Source organism: Mixophyes fleayi, chromosome 5 (assembly GCF_038048845.1).
Source record: "Mixophyes fleayi isolate aMixFle1 chromosome 5, aMixFle1.hap1, whole genome shotgun sequence".
NCBI classification, from domain to species: domain Eukaryota; kingdom Metazoa; phylum Chordata; class Amphibia; order Anura; family Limnodynastidae; genus Mixophyes; species Mixophyes fleayi.
The window spans coordinates 177860377-177881039 of NC_134406.1; the positions used below are offsets into that span (position 1 = coordinate 177860377).

Below are 20663 nucleotides of genomic sequence, written 5' to 3' on the forward strand. Positions count from 1 at the left end.
TAATTCTTCTCCGCAGGCAGAAGACCCCGAGAGTAAAAGGCACAAGGATGGAATTTTTGTTGCTCCGATCTTTGGGAGAGAATGGCTCCTAAACCAACATTAGAGGCATCTACCTCTAGGAAGAAGGGAAGCGTCACATCAGGCTGTCGAAGAATGGGAGCAGAGGAGAAGGACTCTTTAAGAAACTGAAAGGCTTGAAGAGCCTCAGATGACCATTGCTTAGTATTGGCCCCTTTACGAGTCAGGGCCACAATAGGAGATGCAATCGAAGAGAAATCTTGAATGAAGCGTCTATAGTAATTGGCAAAACCTAAAAACGCTGAATGGCACGAAGAGTAGTTGGCTGAGGCCAATGTAACACAGCATTCACCTTTTCTGGATCCATTTGCAGACCAACTCCGGAGACAATATAACCCAAAAATGGAATCTGGGGCAACTCGAATGAACATTTTTCTAGTTTGCAGAATAATGAATTCCTCCGGAGTCTGGAAAGAACTTCTGCCACATGTTGGTGATGAGAAGGCAGGTCCTGTGAAAAGATCAATATGTCGTCCAGATAAACGACGACACATACATATAACAAGTCCCGGAAGATCTCATTAATGAAGCCCTGGAAAACAGCGGGGGCATTACATAACCCGAAAGGCATTACTAAGTATTCATAATGCCCATCTCTGGTGTTGAAAGCTGTCTTCCATTCGTCACCGGACCTGATTCTAATTAAATTGTAGGCACCACGAAGATCCAACTTGGTAAAGATCCGAGCTCCCTTAATCCGATCAAATAGCTCAGTAATCAGTGGAATGGGATACCGATTTTTGATAGTAATGGCGTTAAGACCACGAAAATCTATGCAGGGGCGTAGTGATCCATCCTTCTTTTTTACAAAGAAGAACCCGGCTCCAGCGGGAGAAGTAGAAGGTCGAATAAATCCTCGCTGGAGATTCTCTTGGATGTATTCAGATGTAGCTTGAGTTTCAGGTAACGAAAGTGGATACACACGAAACATAGGAGAGTTGAAGTGGTTTGGAAACCACAAACGAACAACAGGAATCAGCAGGAGCTGAATACATGAGGAAACACAGGAACACCTTCAGAGGCTCATGGGGAATGAGACTCCAAGATCAGGCAACGAGGTATTGACCACAGGTGCTTTAAATAGGGAGTGTTGCCTGATCAGCCAATTAACTAAAAGGAACATGTACTGAAGGGTTGAAAGGGCTGCACATGCGCAGACCCTCAGGATGGTAGACGGCCACGGTTCCTAAACACACAAGAAGTAGCACTCACAGTCCGGTGAGTGACAGAAGGCCTAATTCTTTCCTTACCACTGCGAGTGTAGAATGGCATGTTTTCAATTTTATTTTTTTCTTAAGATAATTTTGCCTGGATTACAGGTCTTTTTTCTTCCTCTTTGTATGTTACCTGTATAACACAGTACAATGTGACTGCAGATTAAGAAGACCAAGCCTGCCAGACCTATTATTTCAATTTCAGCAATGACAATTAGCAATGGAGCAACGGAACTCTCCTGAATGTCACTGGAGACTTTGAAGAACACTGCTACCCCTCCTCTTTCTTTTCTACCTATGACGCTGCCCATCTGCACTAGAGACTGCCAAGAACTGTGCTACCCCTTCTGTGTCCCTCTGTGAAATATCGCTGGATCACTGTGGAGGGCGGTACTTATACAATCCAAAGCTCGCGAGATCTGACGACGTAACAATGACGTTTTGCCTTGTTTTCAATTCCGAGGGAGCGTGAAAGTACCGAGCCGAGCCGGATCTGCTAAGTTTGGGTGTGTTCGGTTCTTGGGGATCTGAGCCTGAGCATCTCTAATAAATAGCAAACCGAAGGAAACTGGTAGTAATGGGCCAGTAAAAGATAGACAGGGAAGATTGTTAGGAGATATAAAGATTTAGGTGACCTCATAAATATATTCTTTTCAACTGTGTCCACAAAGAAAGCAAAATGCATTTATGTGTTCTGTGCTATTAACCCATGCACACAATTTGTTATTACTTGTTAAACTCGGGAGGAAGTAGAGGTACAGTATATCTTAAGATGATTAAGATGACATGCGCCATGGTATTTTAACAGAAGTTCAGTAATAGACGACTATTTCCTATATGTATTTATTCCTTTATATCATGGTCAGTACTATTTAGCTGGCATAGAGCAAATGTGTCACCAATATTTAAAATGAAACCAAAATGGGTGCTAGGAAATCATCAGTTGTTAGTAAAATATTTATAGGAATTCTAAAAGATGCTACTATTATTATTATTCTTATTATTTTTATTACTATTTATTATCATCGTAGATTTTTAAGGCGCCACAGTGCTCTGCAGCGCCACACAGTAGGGAAAACAGGACATACATAAAACAGTGACATACAAGTTAGACAAAATAAATGCAGACATGAAAACAAAGGGTATGGAGAATCCTGCTCATTAGAGAGCTTACATTCTAAGTAGAAGAGGGCACAGCTGAAACATGAGGTGGAAATGTGGTTCAGAGTGTAGATTGGGATAGTTGTGAGGGTGCATTAGTGTGATTAGTATTACTGGGGATAAGGTCACCTCTAGAAAAGAAATGGCTTTTCAAAGAGTGTCTAAAGATTTGAAGGCTGTGGGAAAGTCTGGTTGAGCGTGGTAGGAAATTCCATAAGTGGGGAGCAGCAAGGTTAAAGTCTTGTAGGCAGGTGAGAGAGGTGGTTACCAGAGACAAGACAAGGCAAAGGTAATGCTATTCAGAAATATGTTATATAGAGTATAATAAATTCATAACACAATGTCACCATGGCTATATGATGGATCAGTTGTGCCAATTCATTTTTTTTATGTGGAGGTAATTTGCAAACTAGATCTTGATAATGTTTATTATTATTATTATTATTATTATTATTATTATTATTATTATTATTATCATTATTGTTATTATTATTTTTACTAACAAAGTTTTTCTATAGCACCAGCATATTCAGCAGTGCTTTACAACTGGGAAACACAATATAAAAATACAGAATGGGCATCCTAATATGGCAGAATGGTCCAGCCAGATTGCAATGGAAAAATGTACATAATGGGGCAATAGGATAGACACACAGCAATAAAGATTTGGAGATCAATAGGTTGTTTGAGCATAAAAATAGAATGAATGCATGCTTTGAGTGAACCGTGCAGAGGGTTGGTAATCATGTACAATAGCCCAGAGAAGGTTGCTCTGTCTGGAATTTGATAGGCTTGCCTAACAAGGGAATTTTTCAGAGAACGTTCAAAGGTTTGGAAGCTAGGAAAAGTCTTCTTGTAGCCCCCAAAATGTCATGTAAATATTAATGTGAAAAGGTAATAAGTGAAGATGAGGGGCACAGACTTTGAGCAAATCAGAGGGGTCAAGTTGGGAGATACATTGAGACAAGTGAAGAGATATATGTTGGTGGAATTATTTAATGGCTTTGTATTTTAGTGGAAGTATTTTATATTTGATTTGATAACGTACAGGTAACCAATGTAAATGTTGACAGACCAGAGCAGCAGTAGAGGAACATTTTGCTTGGAAAATTAATCTAGCTGCTGCATTCAAGATAGATTGATAGAGGTGAAAGCCTGGAGACCAGTAAGAAGGTAATTGCAATAGTCAATGCAGGATATTATAAATGCGTGATTTAAAGATTTTTGCAGTGTATTGTGTGAGATATGTGGGTATGTGAAGAACAAAGGACTGTTTTGAGGCAAGGGTGACACATAGCCAATGTCCTACAAGGGTAAGGTCTACTGTCATGTTGACAATAGAAATAGATATATCAGGCAGGTAGTTTCTGTTAACTGATGAAAAGATTATTAGCTCAGTTTTTGAGAGATACCGCTTGCAGTGGCGAGAGGACATCTGATGTGATATATTTGGATTTTCAAAAGCATTTGATACTGTTCCACATGACATAGTGGTGCATTAGATGAGAATAATATGACTCAGGGGGAAAGTATGAACATGGATAGATAATTGGAACAGAATGTTCTTATAGTGGAGAATATTCAGACTAGGTTACAGTTATTAGTGGGGTAATGCAAGCATCAGCCCTGTCCTTTTGCAATATTTTGTCAATGAATTGCAATTGACACTAAACTCTGAAGCGTTATAAACACAGAAGAATATTAGGGCGATAGGATTTAGGTAAATTGAAACGATGGACAGAAAGTTACCAATGAAGTTTAACATAAATATGTGGTTATGCACTTAGGCCATGGTAACAGTTACGCAAAATAAACTTTAAATGGGATACACTTGAGCAAAGGGATTTCGGAATACTGGTAGACCTTAAACTGAATTACAGCACTCAGTGTCAGACAGCTGCTACTGAGGCCAAAATAATTTCTGAGATGCATGGGATGCAAACATAATTTTAACAATGTGTAAGAAAGATTTTAAACCCCTTCTTGAATATGTAGCACCATTTGGGGCATCTGACTGGGTTTGGGTCTGTTAATCCACAGAGGAATAGGTTGAACTTGATGGACTTTTATCTTTTTTCAACATTGCTAAATGTGTAACTCTGTAACAATGAAGGCCCAACACAATGGAAAATATGCATTAAAAACTGTAGCATAACAAAATGCCCAAAAAAAAGCATTGAAAAAGATTACAAAAATCTCTACTTTTCTGAAAAAGGTGATTAGAGTTTACTCAAAACTTTTTTTTTTTGGTGGAATTTTGCTGTAGAGTTCAATTGGATAGCAGTTTAACTTGTTTACAGTTTAGTTTGAATACAGTTTAAACCATCCATAGGGTTCTTATATTAAAAAGACTGGACTGAAGGCAAGAGCTCTATTATAAGCATTGCCTAAATACGTATGTATATGTGTTTCTTTAAAAACTCTTGACTCATAACATGACTTTAAAGGGTAAATGTATCCAACAGTGGTTTTGTTAAACCGATGATCTGAGGTGTATTTACGGGTGGGATTTAAAACCACTGATAAGCTGCCCAAAAACTGGTGTTTCATCCAGCAAAGCGTTCAACATTGCCATCCCGATTTTTAACCTTGACGACATAGAAACCATCAAATGTATGAAGCTTTGTGAAATCGCAAAACCGCCGGCAGAACAGCCAAAATAAAAGAGGTGGTTGTGAGAGGCGGGATTGCTCAAAAAGCTTGTTGTTTGAGCTATCGTGAGCCATTATGATGGGGACAACACATACTATGTCATGTGCACCATTTATATTTCACACATGTGACACTACAAGCACCAGCATGCACATGTGCGGAAGTGCATGCTGGCACTTGTAGTGCCATATATTAAGTGTTGTGCCCATCATAAATTATTAGTGCCCCTTAATATATTTATATATTCATATTGCCCTCATAATATAATAATACAAGCAAGTATACAAAGAAGTTGTATTATTTCTGGTGGTTTTTGTGGCAGTATTGACTGAACCGCTGACAGTTTAGGTACCATACATCACCAACAGTTTTACATTGAGCCCTGAATCCGCCATAAAGTACATACAGCGGCTTGGAGCACTAAGCCACCAGGAATTGATGGCGCTGTGTGGCAGATTGCAACCACTGCAGAAAGTGACGATCGATACATTGCCCTGTTTCAATGGACAGGGGTACCTAAGACACTAAAGGCACTGGTGAACTGGGTCTGAAAATATTGGTTGCCAGGAGACAAAGGGGGCCCACCCACAACTATAAGGTTATTATTTAAATTTTATAAGAAATAAATAAACTTTTCAAAATTTACAAAAGTGGAAAAAAGATACAATTAAAAATTTTGTGAAATAAATGTATATTTTTTTAGTAAGTACAGTGTACATATATTGTACAGATTACTGGCAGTACATAGTAGATACTGAATGTAAATATAGATTGTTACAATTGAATTTTCCAATTTTTTTTTTTCATTTAATTTTTAATTCAATAGCACATTCATGCAATCCACTATATTAAGAGCAATTGTTTGAATTCATTAGATGATTGTGCAAATCTGTCAATAATTGTTTTTGCATCCAATTCATCTAACAATTCCTTTTCAATGGATAGCAACATGTATGATTCCAAGTTCTCCTCAGACAGTGAATTTCTTAGTCCTGTCTTTATGATCTTTAGCTTTGACAATGTCCTCTCACATTGGACCTGAGTAACTTAAGTCTGCAGATGACTTAATAAAGTTCATAAAGGTTATCATATGCCTTGTCATGAAGTCTGTTGGATGTCAAAATTTTTAGTACACAAGATGGGTAAGTGCTACAAATTTTACACTTGTTGCAACTGGAATCCATATTCTCACCATCATTAAGCAACAGCTTTAATACATCAAAGTTTGAAGCAAAAGAAAACAATTCCAATATTACTTGATCTTTGTTGACATGTGGGGGGACAGATTAATAATACCTTCCAATGCTTCATCTTCCAGGTCCTTGTCTGCAATAGCTTTAAACTTTTCTGGGTCCAAGCAGGATAAATCTTTATACATCTTTTTGTGTTGTACAAAGCGTGAATCTAGTGACTGGACATTGCGATCCATTATTAGGTTAAACACATTTACTTGAAAACCAGCTAGAGAATCTGAGGAATTTCCTCTATCATCTATAAGCTCATCTGCCAGTCTTTTCTACTTCCTCTGCCTCTTAACTGGCAATGTTGTTTCCAAAGAATCAATTTCCAATGTTTCATTTTTATCCATATTCAACTGTAAAATCTTGTCATTACATTTATTTATAAATTCCAATGCCTTGCTGTGAAATGTTCTTGTCTGGTCCTTTCAACTTTGCTGCAGCTGAATCTACTAATCTCCATGTAGTAAACATATCTAAACCACTTGTCGGTAAATAACTTGATAACGGGGCTGTAGTTTCAAATATATACAAGTAACTAAATGCTGTCAATATTGTCTCAAACTTTAGAAGACTTTGAAGTAAAACATTTGCTTCTTGTTTTGTTTTTGCAACAAACTTTTCTGAAACTTGTATCATGGACAAGCATGTCAATAGATTTACAAGAGTACTGATAGCAGCATCATCAAAACATCCAAATATAATTGTTGCTGCATTGGATTTTCCTGACCATATGGCCACAGTATATAAAAAATAAATACATTACTTTTATAAAACACGTAAAACACAGAAAGCACGTGGTGAAGAGCTGACGAAGCACACTCAAACTAAGGCAGTCGCAATGAAAAATATTTGCTGTCTTTGCAATGTATGCAATAGCTCAAAACAAAGTTGACTCAGGTTGCACGTCCTGATCAACAGGGTGGGATTCCCAGCTAAGCTTCATTGCGCAGTCGCAGTAGAAAAGATCCGAGCCTATACAACGTATGCCTTGGCATCACATAACCTGAATCAGAATTTTTTTTTTCAGAGACGAGTTATTTATTATATTATTAAATATAAAGGGGGTATTTAATTGTTAGCGTTAACGGAAAAAAACGAGCGCTCAAAAAATCTTAGCGTTAATACGGTAATAGTAAACTACAGTATTAACGCTTTTCGCGCGCAATATTACCGTATAAACGGTAATATTTTTTGAGCGCTCGTTTTTTTTCGTTAACGCTAACAATTGAATACCCCCCTAAGTATCCTTGAAAAATTATTTTATTAAAATAGTATTACAATGTAAATTTTAGTTGCATACAGTAATAATATTTGAACTTGTGTTATATTTTGAAGCTACTAAAAGTGCATTAACATTTTTAACATATTGTCTAATGTTTAAGGGGCCCACTTCATCAGGGGCCCATAGGGCCCATTTACCATCGAGCAAGCTGACAACCTGGCCAATCTGCCATTGATTAAAGGGTATATACATCGATCAGCCACAATCTAATATTGTGTAGGTCTCCCTCATGCTGCCAAAATAGCTCTGACCATTCATGGCATAGACTCCACAAGATCTCTGAAGGTGTCCTGTGGTATCTGGCTCCAAGACGTTAGCAGCAGATCATTTAAGTCCTGTAAGTTGCGAGGTGGGGTCTCAATTTCTAAGACTTGTTTTTCCAGCATATCCCAAAGATGCTCCATCTGATTGAGATCTGGGGAATAACTAGGCCAAGCCCACTCCTTGAACTTTTTGTCATGTTCCTCAAACCATTCCTAAACAATTTTTGCAGTGTGGCGGGGTGTATTATACTGCTGAAAAAGAACACTGCTATCAGGGAATACTGTTGCCTTGAAGAGGTGTGCTTGGTCTGCAGCAATATTTAGGTAGGTGATACGTGTTAAAGCAATATTCACATGAATGCCAGGACCCAAAATTTCCTAGCATATATATATATAATATTGCCCAGAGCATCACAAAGCCTCTGTCAGCTGCCTTCTTCCCATAGTGCATCCTGGTGCCATCTCTTCCCCAGGTAAACAACGCACATGCATCTGGTCGTCCACATGATGTACAAGAAAGCGTAATTCATGAAACCAGACCGCCTTCTTCCATTGCCTGGTCAATTTCTGGTGCTCACGTTCCCACTGTAGGCGCTTTTGGTGATGGACAGGGGTCAGCATGAGCACTCTGACCAGCCTGCGGCTACGCAGCCTCATACACAGCAAGCTGCGAGCACTGTGTGTTCTGACATTAACTTTTTCAGCAGTTTGTGCTACAGTAACTCTTCTGTGGGATTGGACCAAGCAGGCTAGCCTTTGCCCCCCAGATGCATCACGAGCCTTCAGCGCCCATGACCCTGTCGTCGGTCCATCGGTTGTCCATCCTTGGACCACTTTTAGTAAGCACTAACCACTGCTTACTGGGAACACACCCACAAGACGAGCCATTTTGGAGATGCTCTGACCCAGTCATCTAGCCATCACAATTTGGCCCTTGTGAAAGTCGCTCAGATCCTTCCGCTTGTCCATTTATCCTACTTCCAACACATCAACTTCAAGAACTGCCTGTTCACGGGACTCGCTGTGTGCAGGTGGTTCTTGGTGCACTACAAAATACATCTAGAAAGTTAACTGAGTTTGCCTATAGTCTTTTTTTGCATTTTAGGTACACCTCTTCATAAATATTAACTTAGGGTAACTAAACCCCAGGTAATAAGTATAGATAGTTTGAATTGTATTCAGTATAGAGAATAACATAATTTACAGTTAATTAATATTGAAAAACAGAGACATTTCCAGCGACAAATCTTTTAAATTTGTTACTGTCCATGTAAACGTCTGTATTAGGAATCCAGAAACTGAGGAAAACTCAAGCGGCATCATATAGAACATGTAATTTGCAGAAACTCAAGCACAGGTAATGATGCTAAATTTTAAAAACATTTAAAATTTTCCTAAAAACATACACCTTTAAGCAGGAAATGGAGCACATGTTGTCTCTGAAAAAAATGTTATCCTTCCATGAGATATGACATTATGAGCTCACCTGTTTCATCCCTTAGAACACACAGCTAATATAAATGTTGGTAAGAGTGTTAGATCTTGTGAAGGATACATTAACAGTCTAGTTGTCCCAAAGATAATATTAATGGAGCATATCGCTTGGAGTACTGGATGGCCTCATTGACCATGATGAAATATGCAAGGCAGCTCACTATGAAGACACACATCAGCTTTGTCAGTTGTACTTCAGAATACTCTCTTTTCTCAAATAGAGAAAAACATCTCAGCACACAAATTCACTTTTAGATATCCAATGAGCCAAGAAACTACATATCATACACCCTACTGCTAATTGCCATGTAATTTAATTTAAACATAAAAAAGAAAACTAGAACACAGAGTGTTGGTACTAAAAACTTATATTATAAAACACTCTGCACTTCCGTTTTCCTTTTTTCTACGCTAATGTCTACTTATGTTCAAGCAAGAACAAGCTAAACACAGGCACAGAGATTACAAAGAGCCTTCCCCTGAAAAACCTATCTCTATCTCTATTTCTATCTCCATCTCTTATCTCTATCAACTCTAGCTCTGTCATCTCTATTTCTGTCACAAAGGGAGTAGTTTGTCACAAGCCTCTAAAAGAGGAGTTAGGTATTTAGCCGACAGTCTGCAGGGAAAGGTTACACATTTGTACAGCAGTGCACCTAGTTTAAATATACACAAGTGGAGGACATGTGTGGCAAAATAATAATATACAGTGTGATTTCACTTATATATTTTAAAGTAGTTTGGAGTTATCTTTTTCCACAGCTAACAGCAGTTGGCATGGTGGGTCTGCAGTGGGGCAAATCAAAGAGAGCACCTGATGAGAACTCCTCTATAAAGACAATGTGTTAGTGTCAACTGTTCATCAAGCTAGGTGTCACGGTCCGAAAACTGGATAGGAGCCCAGTGGCAGTGAGGAAGGCTGGCTAACAGGAGATGAGATGGAAGAAAGGTCAAACAAGCTGGGTTCGGTACACAGAGAGGCGTAGAGGTCCAAAGGTTGAGGCAGAAGCGAAGTGGAGGGCAAGCCAAGGTCGGTACACGTGTAGTAAATGCTGGTAGACAGGAACAGCAACAGGAGCAGGAGCTAGATCACATTCACAGAGCACAATAATCAGGCACTTTAGACAGGAACTGGCCAGGCTTTTATAGGAAGTCAAGGGGTGGAGCTAAGGCATCCGCTTCTTGTTGAATATGGACATGCGTATGCCAGATTTATGTGCATTTTATAAAAACGCACAATACCTGATTCCTTAAGGAAAGTAAAACAAAAACAAAGGAGTATGTTTTCTCTGGGAAAACTCATGTTACAATGCAAGGGGTCAAATTAGTTTACTATTTTGCACATACGATAAATACTGACTGTTTTTTCATGTAACGCACAAATACTTGATTGATTTTTACACTGAATTTTAAAGTTGATATAGGACATGCCCTACCCCAACTATAAATCTGTCCCCACATTTTAACTTCACCCCCACCCCTTCCAATACAATGTGTTTTTTTTTCTTTAATGAATCAGGCCCAATACGTTCATTTTGCATGCCTTAATGAATCAGGCCCAGAAAGTGCATTCATAAATCTGCTGTGATTACATACATACATTTATGTCTACAGCTAATATGTTAAGAACTAGGGGCCTGGATCTTAACTGAAGAAACTTCTTATTTCAGGCTCCTGGACAAAACCATGTTACAATGCAAGGGGTGCAAATTAGTATTCTGTTTTGCACATAAGTTAAATACTGACTGTTTTTTCATGTAGCACACAAATATCAACTTTAAATTTCAGTGTAAATAAGCTATCAAGTATTTGTTTGCTACATGAAAAAACAGTCAGTATTTAACTTATGTGCAAAACAGAAAACTAGCTTGTACCCCTTGCATTGTAACATGGTTTTGTCCAGGAGACTGAAATAAAAAGTTTCTTCAGTTAAGATCCTTAATGAATCAGGTCCTAGATGCTGGAAGTTGAAAGCCCTTTGATAAATGAATGTGAAAGTTCCAATATTAGATGTTCTTTACATTACGATTTTCTTTAGATAGGGATTGCTGGCAGAACTTGTAAAAGGGGAGGGGTTCATCAGAGCTATAGTAATACATGGTAGGATTGTACAATACATATTTCCATTATAAGCAGATGTTTTGGACTCCAATTTGTAATTTGGAGCAAATCCAACTAAAATGTATAAATTTGCACCGGGACAAACCATGTTGTGATACAATGGGGTACAAATGCATTTTTTGCATGCAGGGAAAATACAGCACAGAAATATTGGGCAGTCGTTTTACACTGATTTAGAGCTAAGCTCGGACATGTCCTTACCAATTCTAAATCTGTCCTCCTCCCTGCAGTACAATATGGTTTTGCCAAAATGACACACTGTGGCCGGTTTTGCACCTAAATGAGGATTATAGCATATGGCCAGACAATATGAACCATACTTTAGCCATATTGAATAATGTTTAAATGTAACTTTAAATTCATCACATTATATGAGGTTTGCTTCAGTGATTTTAAAATAAGAAGTTACAAAGCAACATGTTAGCATATTGTATTTTATATATTTTTAAGGTCTGTGTGCAAAAATGGTTAGAGTGGGGGTGGAATTTTTTGTGGGTTTGGGACAATATTTATTCTGTATAACATTTGTACATTACTATATTGGTACATGACACTCAGGCAAAAAGCACCTGTCTCATGCAGGATGCATGCATGCATTTGGGTTTTCTGGAAAAGGAGTTAAATTGGTATTTGTTATTTTTTAATATTTAGCATTTTTAGCTTATGGTATGTCAACGAAGACAGAAAGTGTTCTACTGTATTTCTTACTTTAAAAAAATGCTATTGTAAAATGTACAATTACTTTTCATTACGGACGCAATTTTTTCTTAATACATTACTATTAAATATACAAGATAGTGGATAACTTGCAGTGAACTGAACTGAACTGTGCATTAGCCTCCATACTGTCATTATGGTCAATATGATGTTATGCCAGACAAATTTAATATGTATATTGATATATGCTATAGACCTCGGTGACTGATATACATAGCACTGTGTTGATTACGTACCATGCAAAATATCACTTCTGAAATCTTATGCAGATAAGGCTAAATATCTAACACATATCTAACATGAAAGGTGAAAATTGGAATTTTTTTTCGGAGTATATTGCTTTAAAAAGACAGATATAATTAGCATAATAGTTAGGAAGTAACTTAATTAAAAAATATGCATTTTGAAATATATTATTTTTGCATTTGCCTCAGACTTATACCTATTAAACAAGTGTATTATTTAAAAAAAGTCCAGTAGCATCCCTTACTGTCAGGATCTGACAATTCATGCAGTATATCTCTGTGGTAAATCACCTCAGCTCAGTCGTTCAGCTTTGTCATGTAACAGGGTTTCTGCGTTAACCCTCTGCTGCCATGCAGCTAAAGTGGTTAATCTGTAGCCATTCACACTTGCACATTATCAGCACACAATAAGGGGATGTCCCTTGTCTCTCAGTAGATGCAGTTGTCTCTGTTTCTGTGAACGTTGACAAGTGTGTCTGCTGCTGCAGCTGAAGTGGGGGAGGGATTTCTTCACCTCCTGCTCACTGCTGCTCTCTCCTCCTGTTCCCATCTACATTTGAATCCTTAACGTATTTTCTTTTTTTCCCTCCTCCCCTTCTCCTTTCTCTTTCTGCCTTTTTCCTTCTCCCCTCCCCCCGGTGTTCTCTCTTTCCCTTCCTATGTATTTGTCTTTTGCACTCTCACTCTTCCCTCCATCTCCCCCCTCCTCTTTGGCACCTTCTTCCTTCTTTTATTCCGTCCCCCTTTTTTGGTTTTGATTTACCCACTGCATTAGCTCGCCGGGCAACCCTGTTCACTGCTCACCCCTTAATGGCGGCATCTTCAGAGGAGGAGACTGATCGGCGACCCATCAGGAGAGTTCGGTCAAAAAGTGACACCCCTTATCTGGCTGAGGCAAGGATTTCTCTGAACCTGGAGACAGGTAAGAAGAACCTCCCACTCATGCTTTTCTGGAGCTGTCCACTCATCCAGTGCTGACAAATCCTATTCTGTATGACACACTGTACCAATGCTTCTTTGTGTCAATCTCTGGTGATTACTGACAGTTCCCCTCTTTAAGCCCAAAATGTGAAATGTCCCAAAGCCGCCTTAAAGCGTCTATTGATATGTATCTGCCACATGTACCTAATCTACAAGGAAAAACATTTTCTTTCCAGAGATATCCTTTGCATTAAATGAAACAAACTTGTCCTCCCTAGAATTAGTCTGTGCTATATATGATTCTCTGGCTATATTTACAGTAAGCAAGAAGCAAGAATCATTCCCCAGGCTGCAGGTCACATGTCTGATGATACTGAGCTATAAATGCAATAAGGCATAAACTGAAAGAATATGTAAAGGAGAACAGGAAAGGGACATTTATGAAAGCTTTGTCATATGTCATGAAAGGACATGGCTGTGAATTTAGTAGGTACTGAACTGAAGTGCTTTGAGAACGTAAATGAAGTGTTAATCGCAGCCTGCGATGTGCCATTATATTACTTACTGTATGTCATTGTTACACCAATAGATCAGCTGCTAGCACTGATCACAGAACACATTAGTATGTGACAGCTAAATCCCTGTGTTCCGTTCTGTTGTGTGGGTTTATTTAGAAATCAGCATGGCTTCTATTATACTTCCATTTGATGGAAGTACAGTAGGTATTGTTGAGAAGACACTTTGTATAAACATACAGAGACTGTTGTGTCTTTTTGTGACTTTCAGTTATCCGCTCTCTGTAATTCAATGTGTAATTTGTACCATCTATTTCATACCACTTGCTTGTAAACTGAATGATCATACAATTGATATAAGAGGTAAAGTAAGTAATCATGGACATACTCAAGCGCTTATCCAGTATATTAAGAAATGCTTACATATGTTTTTGTTTCTTTTAGTATATCTTAAAATATATGGGTTATAATGATTTTTTACATAATAAACATTTTGTTGCAGAGATATATATGTGTTGTTTTGAGGTCAGAGGGCAGAAATTAGCTACGTGAAATGTTAATTTTATCAGAAAACTATTTTTAAATTTGCTGGATTGAATGAAAGGATGTGTTGCCATGGTGATTGGAGTGCCGTGGCTGGGAGACAATTGCTCAAAGAACAGTCAATCAAACCTGGAGTTTCACATATGTATGTTATATTGTTCATTCATGCAATTTACTGTAGACAGTGATTTGATTAGTTAAGACACGATTCTAGATGGGCAGTGTACTCATTAAGATCTGTCAAAAATGTTTAGCTATTATGTATTTGTATTTGAAATATAGCTGTTTTTATTTGCCTGCCTTCTAAATGATGTGTTGACTACTATTTATTTTGCTGCAATATGTCATTTTGTCCACTTTAATTGTCTTTCACATAAAGTAGGCTTTTTAAATGCCACCTTTTTTAAATTATACAATATTACCCAATATTTTTAAAATTGTGCTATAAAAGGAACACATTGATATATTTTGACCTGCAAGCTTGTTTAATTTATTTTGTCATGTGTGATTCTGAGCAATATTAGTAGACATAGGTAATAAAGAACAACTGTTTTATAAACCACACAAATTTTTCTAAAAGTAAAAGACTATTTGATCTAGGATTTATATTTCAAAGTACACTTAAGCAGATTTAAATATTTTTTTTCTTGGAGGCACAATTCAAGGTTCAGCATATATAGTAACCCAAGGTGATCATACATAAAAACCTTCTGTTTATTTGCCTTTAAAATCCTTACTGTAATGTCTGCCCACAATGAAGTAAATTATCAGTCCTTTCATCTGTGAAGCAAATAAGGATAGATAAAAAACACACTATTTTATATTCAATACTATAGTGATCTTAATATATATATATATATATATATATATATATATATCACTTTTTCTCCAAGTCCTCCAAACCCCATTGCCTCTTTGCCACCATTAACTCCCTTCTCTCCCCTCCCCACCTCCCACTCCCCTCTTCACTCTCTGCGCTTGATTTCACTACCCACTTATCTCCAAAATTGAGTCCCTGACAACAATGACTCCTATCAGTATCTTCTCGCCCCACCCTCTTCCCACTCCCTACCAACCTTGTCTCCCATTCTACCCTCCGCTTTGAATGTTCCTCCTGCTCCCCACTGTTACCCCCATTCGCTAGCCCATTCACCTTCTCTAACTTCACTTGGTATCTGCAGATTAAGTCAGCATCCTTCTATCCTCTTCATCCCCCTCCACCTATCCACTTGACCCCACCCTCTCTCACCACCTCTGCTTCTTCTCTCTTGAGACCTGCTTCCACCTTGCCCACTTCTTGAACCTTTCCCTTTCATCTGATACCTTCCCTTCCTCTTTCAAACATGTTGTCTTCTCCCCCATATTCAAAAAAACATCCTTTGACCCTTACTCTCTATCTAATTTCCGCCCCATCTGTCTTCTACCTTTTGCCTCCAAACTTCTCGTGGGTTGTCACCAAACGTCTCATCTGCTTTCTCTCACCTCATTCCCTCCTTAACCCACTACAGTCCGGACTTTGCTCCCTCCACTCCACCAAAACTGTCATCACTAAAGTCTTTAACAACCTTTACTTCGCCAAATCTATGGGACACTTCTCCATTCTTATACTTCTCAAGATCTCTGCTACCTTCAATACCATTGGTCACTCCATCCTTTTTGCAAACTCTTCAAGCTATAGGCCTTCGTCACACTGTCCTCTCCTGGTTTTTCTCTCTCCTCATCAACCAAACCTTTTCAGTCGTTAAAACCAAATCTACCTCCCCCTCTTCCCCTACCTGTTGGAGTCCTCCAAGGATCCACTCTTGTGCCCCTGTGCTTCTCCCTCTACACCTCCTCTGTTGGTGACCTTATCAGCTCATTTGGCCTCTAGTGCATCCTGAATGCTGATGATACCAAATCTATCTTTCCTCCCCTGATCTCTCCCCTTCCCTTATGTCTCGTGTCTCCTGCTCTCTCTCGGGCCATCTCATCAAGGATGTCCCAGTGCTTTCTTAAAGTCAATATTGTCAAGACTAAAAAATGATTCCCCCCCCTGGACTCAATCACCATCCCCTTCTCTCAATTAATCCCCACCCCCTATTTCTCCAACCTCATATCTACCCCTACTTCTTGCCACCATCTCCACTCTACCAATGACCACTTCCTCATTTCCACACTGATGACCTCTTCCCATCCCCACCTCCAGGACTTTGCCTGGGCTGCTTTCCAGCCGTGAAATGATCTCCCATGCCCTATAAGGTTAGTCTCTATTCTTCTAGCATGTCCTTAAAACTTACTTCTTTTTTTGGGCCAATCAGCCCTCTAAGCCCTCCTCCTAACTCCTTTGCCTCGTCTATAATCTTCCCTTTCCTACTAGGTACCACGTATTTAGTGTCTTCCAGTACCCTTTAGGAATGTAAGCTCTCATGAGCAGGGCCCTCTTTCCTCGTGTTGTCCTCCTACTATTCCATCACTCTCTATACCTCTAGGCCTGCTTCCCTAGCCCTCTTTTCCTAAGCCCAGGCCTACTTCACATTGAACATTACCATCACTCTCACTCACTGTCACATAAATATCTTGATATGCATTATCAAATTATCTGTGTCATTTTTTAATCAGTAAATCTGGTCTATGTAATCTGTTGTATTTCATATATTATGCAATGTGTTATGGACCGATGCTGTCTGTTTATTGTATATTACAGTAAATGTCTTGTACAGTGCTTCAACCTTTTTTGGCACCATGTAAATAATATAATAATAATATATAAAACTACTGTAATTAATATCCATAGAAAATGTGAATTTTGACATCATTGCTTGTAATTGATGAGTTCTGATGTGATCACTTCCATGATCATTACAAAGAGTTGAGTATTATAAGGAATACTGTACCCCATTGCAAATAATTAAAGATATCAGAAGTCACCTAAAATTTCTGCAACCTATATAAAAGCATTCGACCTACAGTCACATGCTTTTATATTGTCACACAACTCCCGTTACTGCTAATATCCATATAATTTACAGTAGGAAGTGCATTATTCTATATATAACGTAAACATTATGCTAATATATGTATAAACTCCTGTAGATAATGTTAGTATAAATGTCAGTTCCAATATAATCACCCCATTGTTCATTAGGAAAACTTGTGTATTTTAGGGAATAAAGCACTCCCTACTGTAAATTATTATGCATAGTAGGAGTCACATTGGAGATTCATGACCTGTAAAAAAAAAAAAAAATAGAACTCGTTGGTGATTTATAGTATCCTAATAATTACAATAGGGACCCAAATATAACATATACAGGGTGTGACATATAAACTCTGTACTGACTACATGGGTACATTCTAAGTACAGGTTCCACAACATATAGTGATAATTTTAATACTGTAGTATGAACAACGAAGAACAATTGATAATAATAGTAAAGTATGCCTGTTGTAGACTTTTCTTACTAACTATAAACATTATTTTACTTTTTTACCAGTAGAAAAAGCAAAAGTGGAAACATTTACATTTACATTTTGATACTGTGCTCTTCAAATTGATTATTGATTTGGATCCATAGTCATCGTTTTTTGAATCCTAGTTATAGTTCGTTATCACACAATGTGTACCTTCTACAGCTAATGAAAGATTAGTTTTAGCTTATATAAACACGCAATGTCAGTATAACTATGGATTATTAATCATCCCTATACTTCCTCTGCTCTGTACCATGATGCTGACTGTCAATTTAAAACTGAGAACCGCTAGTTAAACAGTCTATTAAAGCTTAACAATAATTCAATTTCAAAGTATTGCCGCAATAGTTTTCTGCTCTCTGATTTCATGTAATATATTTTTCATTCAGGACCTCTAGATTGTGTTTCAGCAAATTTCTGTAAAATGAGATAGACAGACACTTTAATGCAATGCAATTATGTAAAACTCAGTTTTTTTATCAGAACATTATTGGTCACATTTGTCCTAAGACGCCCTACTGCCGTATTGCAGTAGAAACCAAGTGTCAGCATTTTCAGCTGATGTTGTAATGACAATGTCAAGTGGTAAAGAAAATACTACAAGAAGTAACTACAGGAGAAAAAATTTGCAGATCTAAGCACACTTTTGATGAGTACATTTAAATAAGCTGTCTATCAGCTTACTGGTATGCTTTTCTATTGTTAGTTGGCATGTGGTGCTAACAATATAAAGGTGTATTTCCGATGGAGCACTATAAAGGCCTGTAATCTAAAATGACACAGTTAAAGATAGGCACCATTCCCATATATATCATGGGCCCCATGTGAAAACATTTCACTGGGCGGACAGTGCTATAAACAAATTAAGCCATGCAAAATTGTAACTCTGAATACATTATTGGCGAGTATACATTTTTTTTATTGGTAACTGTCACTCCCATTAAAGTAAATGCTACTGTCTTCATAATGCTATCCAGATGAATGCCATGGACCATGTTTCAGGTAAAAGTCTGCTGATAGACATGAAGTAGCTACATTATACTACATACTGTAATTACTGTCACAGTTCAAGAACAACAAATAACTGCTACAGACCTTAGTAAGTTAAAAGATTGTTTAAACTTGGTAAGCATTATTAGCTCTGCTGATTGGATTTGGCAAAGCTGAGTGTCTTTCACTGCTAAGCTTTATAAAGTCTCCATATAAATATATTTAGAAATTAAATGTCCGTCTGTTCAGAGTGGCTCTGTAAGACTGAGGCCAGGGAATTAGATCAATCAGTTCACTGACCTCTAGTGATCTCTGAAGAGTCAACAATTTTAAAATAAACGACTTCATTTCAGGTACTTTTAAGGCAAACAATATTATTTTTTTCCGAATATTCCCAACATTTTGGGGATTTTTTAAGATAAGGTATAAATTAGTAAAAGATAGATAAGGAGTAGGGTAGTTGTGGGAAGGAAGTGATAGGGTGGGATCTCAATCCCCCTAGCGATATAAACTGTATTTCTTAGAAAACAGAAACAATTGAAGTTATAGCCTACAATTTTATATTTATGACAAGGCCAATATTAATGGATGTATATTAATATATACCTAGGGCCTGATTCATTAAGGATCCTAAATGAAGAGGATCCTTATTACAGTCTCCTGGACAAAACCATGTTACAATCCAAGGGGTGCAAATGAGTGTTCTGTTTTGCACATAAGTTAAATACTGACTGTTTTTTCATGTAACACACAAATACTTGATAGCTTATTTGTACACTGAAATTTAAAGTTGATATGTGTGTGCTACATGAAAAAACAGTCAGTTTTTTTTCACTTATGTGCAAAACAGAACACTCATTTGCACCCCTTGGATTGTAACATGGTTTTAGTCCATAGTTGCCAGATTTATTCAGGGATGGAATGCTTCCATTGTTGATAATGTATGAAATCATTTCTTTGCTACCATTCTTAAAAGTGGTGTAGGCTTCTGCTTTGATGCTAGGTGAAGTTTTGCAGTTATGGAAATATGCTGCACTGAGCAGTTGAGTCAATTTATGTATCACCTGTATTAAAAGTTGCCGTTTGGATGGCGGGCTTATAATTGTTAATGTATATTAATTTCTCACATTGTTGTGAAAAATGTCTAGTGTTTTATAAATAAATAAATAATGAAAATAATTATTCTTAAGTCTGTATTCTAGTCTCCACTCACAGGGTAGGTGCAGAATATCCTTTATACCGGAAGACCTGCAGACTATTCACCCATGTAGTATAGGCAATGGATACTAATACATTGGGAGGAGGACTAGATATACACCCCATTCTAGATAAATGGTCAGTGAAGTCACAATTCACTTTATAGCACTTTTTTGTCTATTAGGATACATTGCAAGGCGATGCAATGTCATTTTCCCTGTTCTCACTTGCTTCTCTCAGCTTGTCCCCTCCTCCTGGTTCTTATAAGTCCAGCATATATTCACAATATTGTTGGACTCTTACTTGGAACAGTTTATTGTAATCACTGTCTCTGTACAAACCCCGTGCAAAATATGAGGTCGGGATTACAGTAAACCAGGTTTTCCCTACATTCTGGCACTGAAAGATCCTGTATAACCTGGATCAAATAAACACTGGCTTGTAAGATACTTTTAGATACATCTTACCTATATACCAATGATGGTAATAGGGAAGAGCCATCAAAGTCTCATTCCCTGTTAAAAAATGATACTAAACTGAAAAACGGTGAAATTAACTATGCCAAATGTTGTGTAAAGA

The 20663-nt window shown here is 37.8% G+C and overlaps 1 protein-coding gene across 2 annotated transcripts in view; it reads left to right on the forward strand.

Moving 5' to 3' along the window:
* Positions 1-20663, forward strand: part of PHACTR1 (phosphatase and actin regulator 1) — a 353512-nt gene that overhangs the window by 36857 nt on the left and 295992 nt on the right. For both annotated transcript variants that reach the window (XM_075213080.1, XM_075213081.1), the window contains exon 3: positions 13244-13390. In XM_075213080.1, the coding sequence (XP_075069181.1) occupies positions 13244-13390 (147 nt within the window). The remainder of the gene's footprint in view (positions 1-13243; positions 13391-20663) is intronic.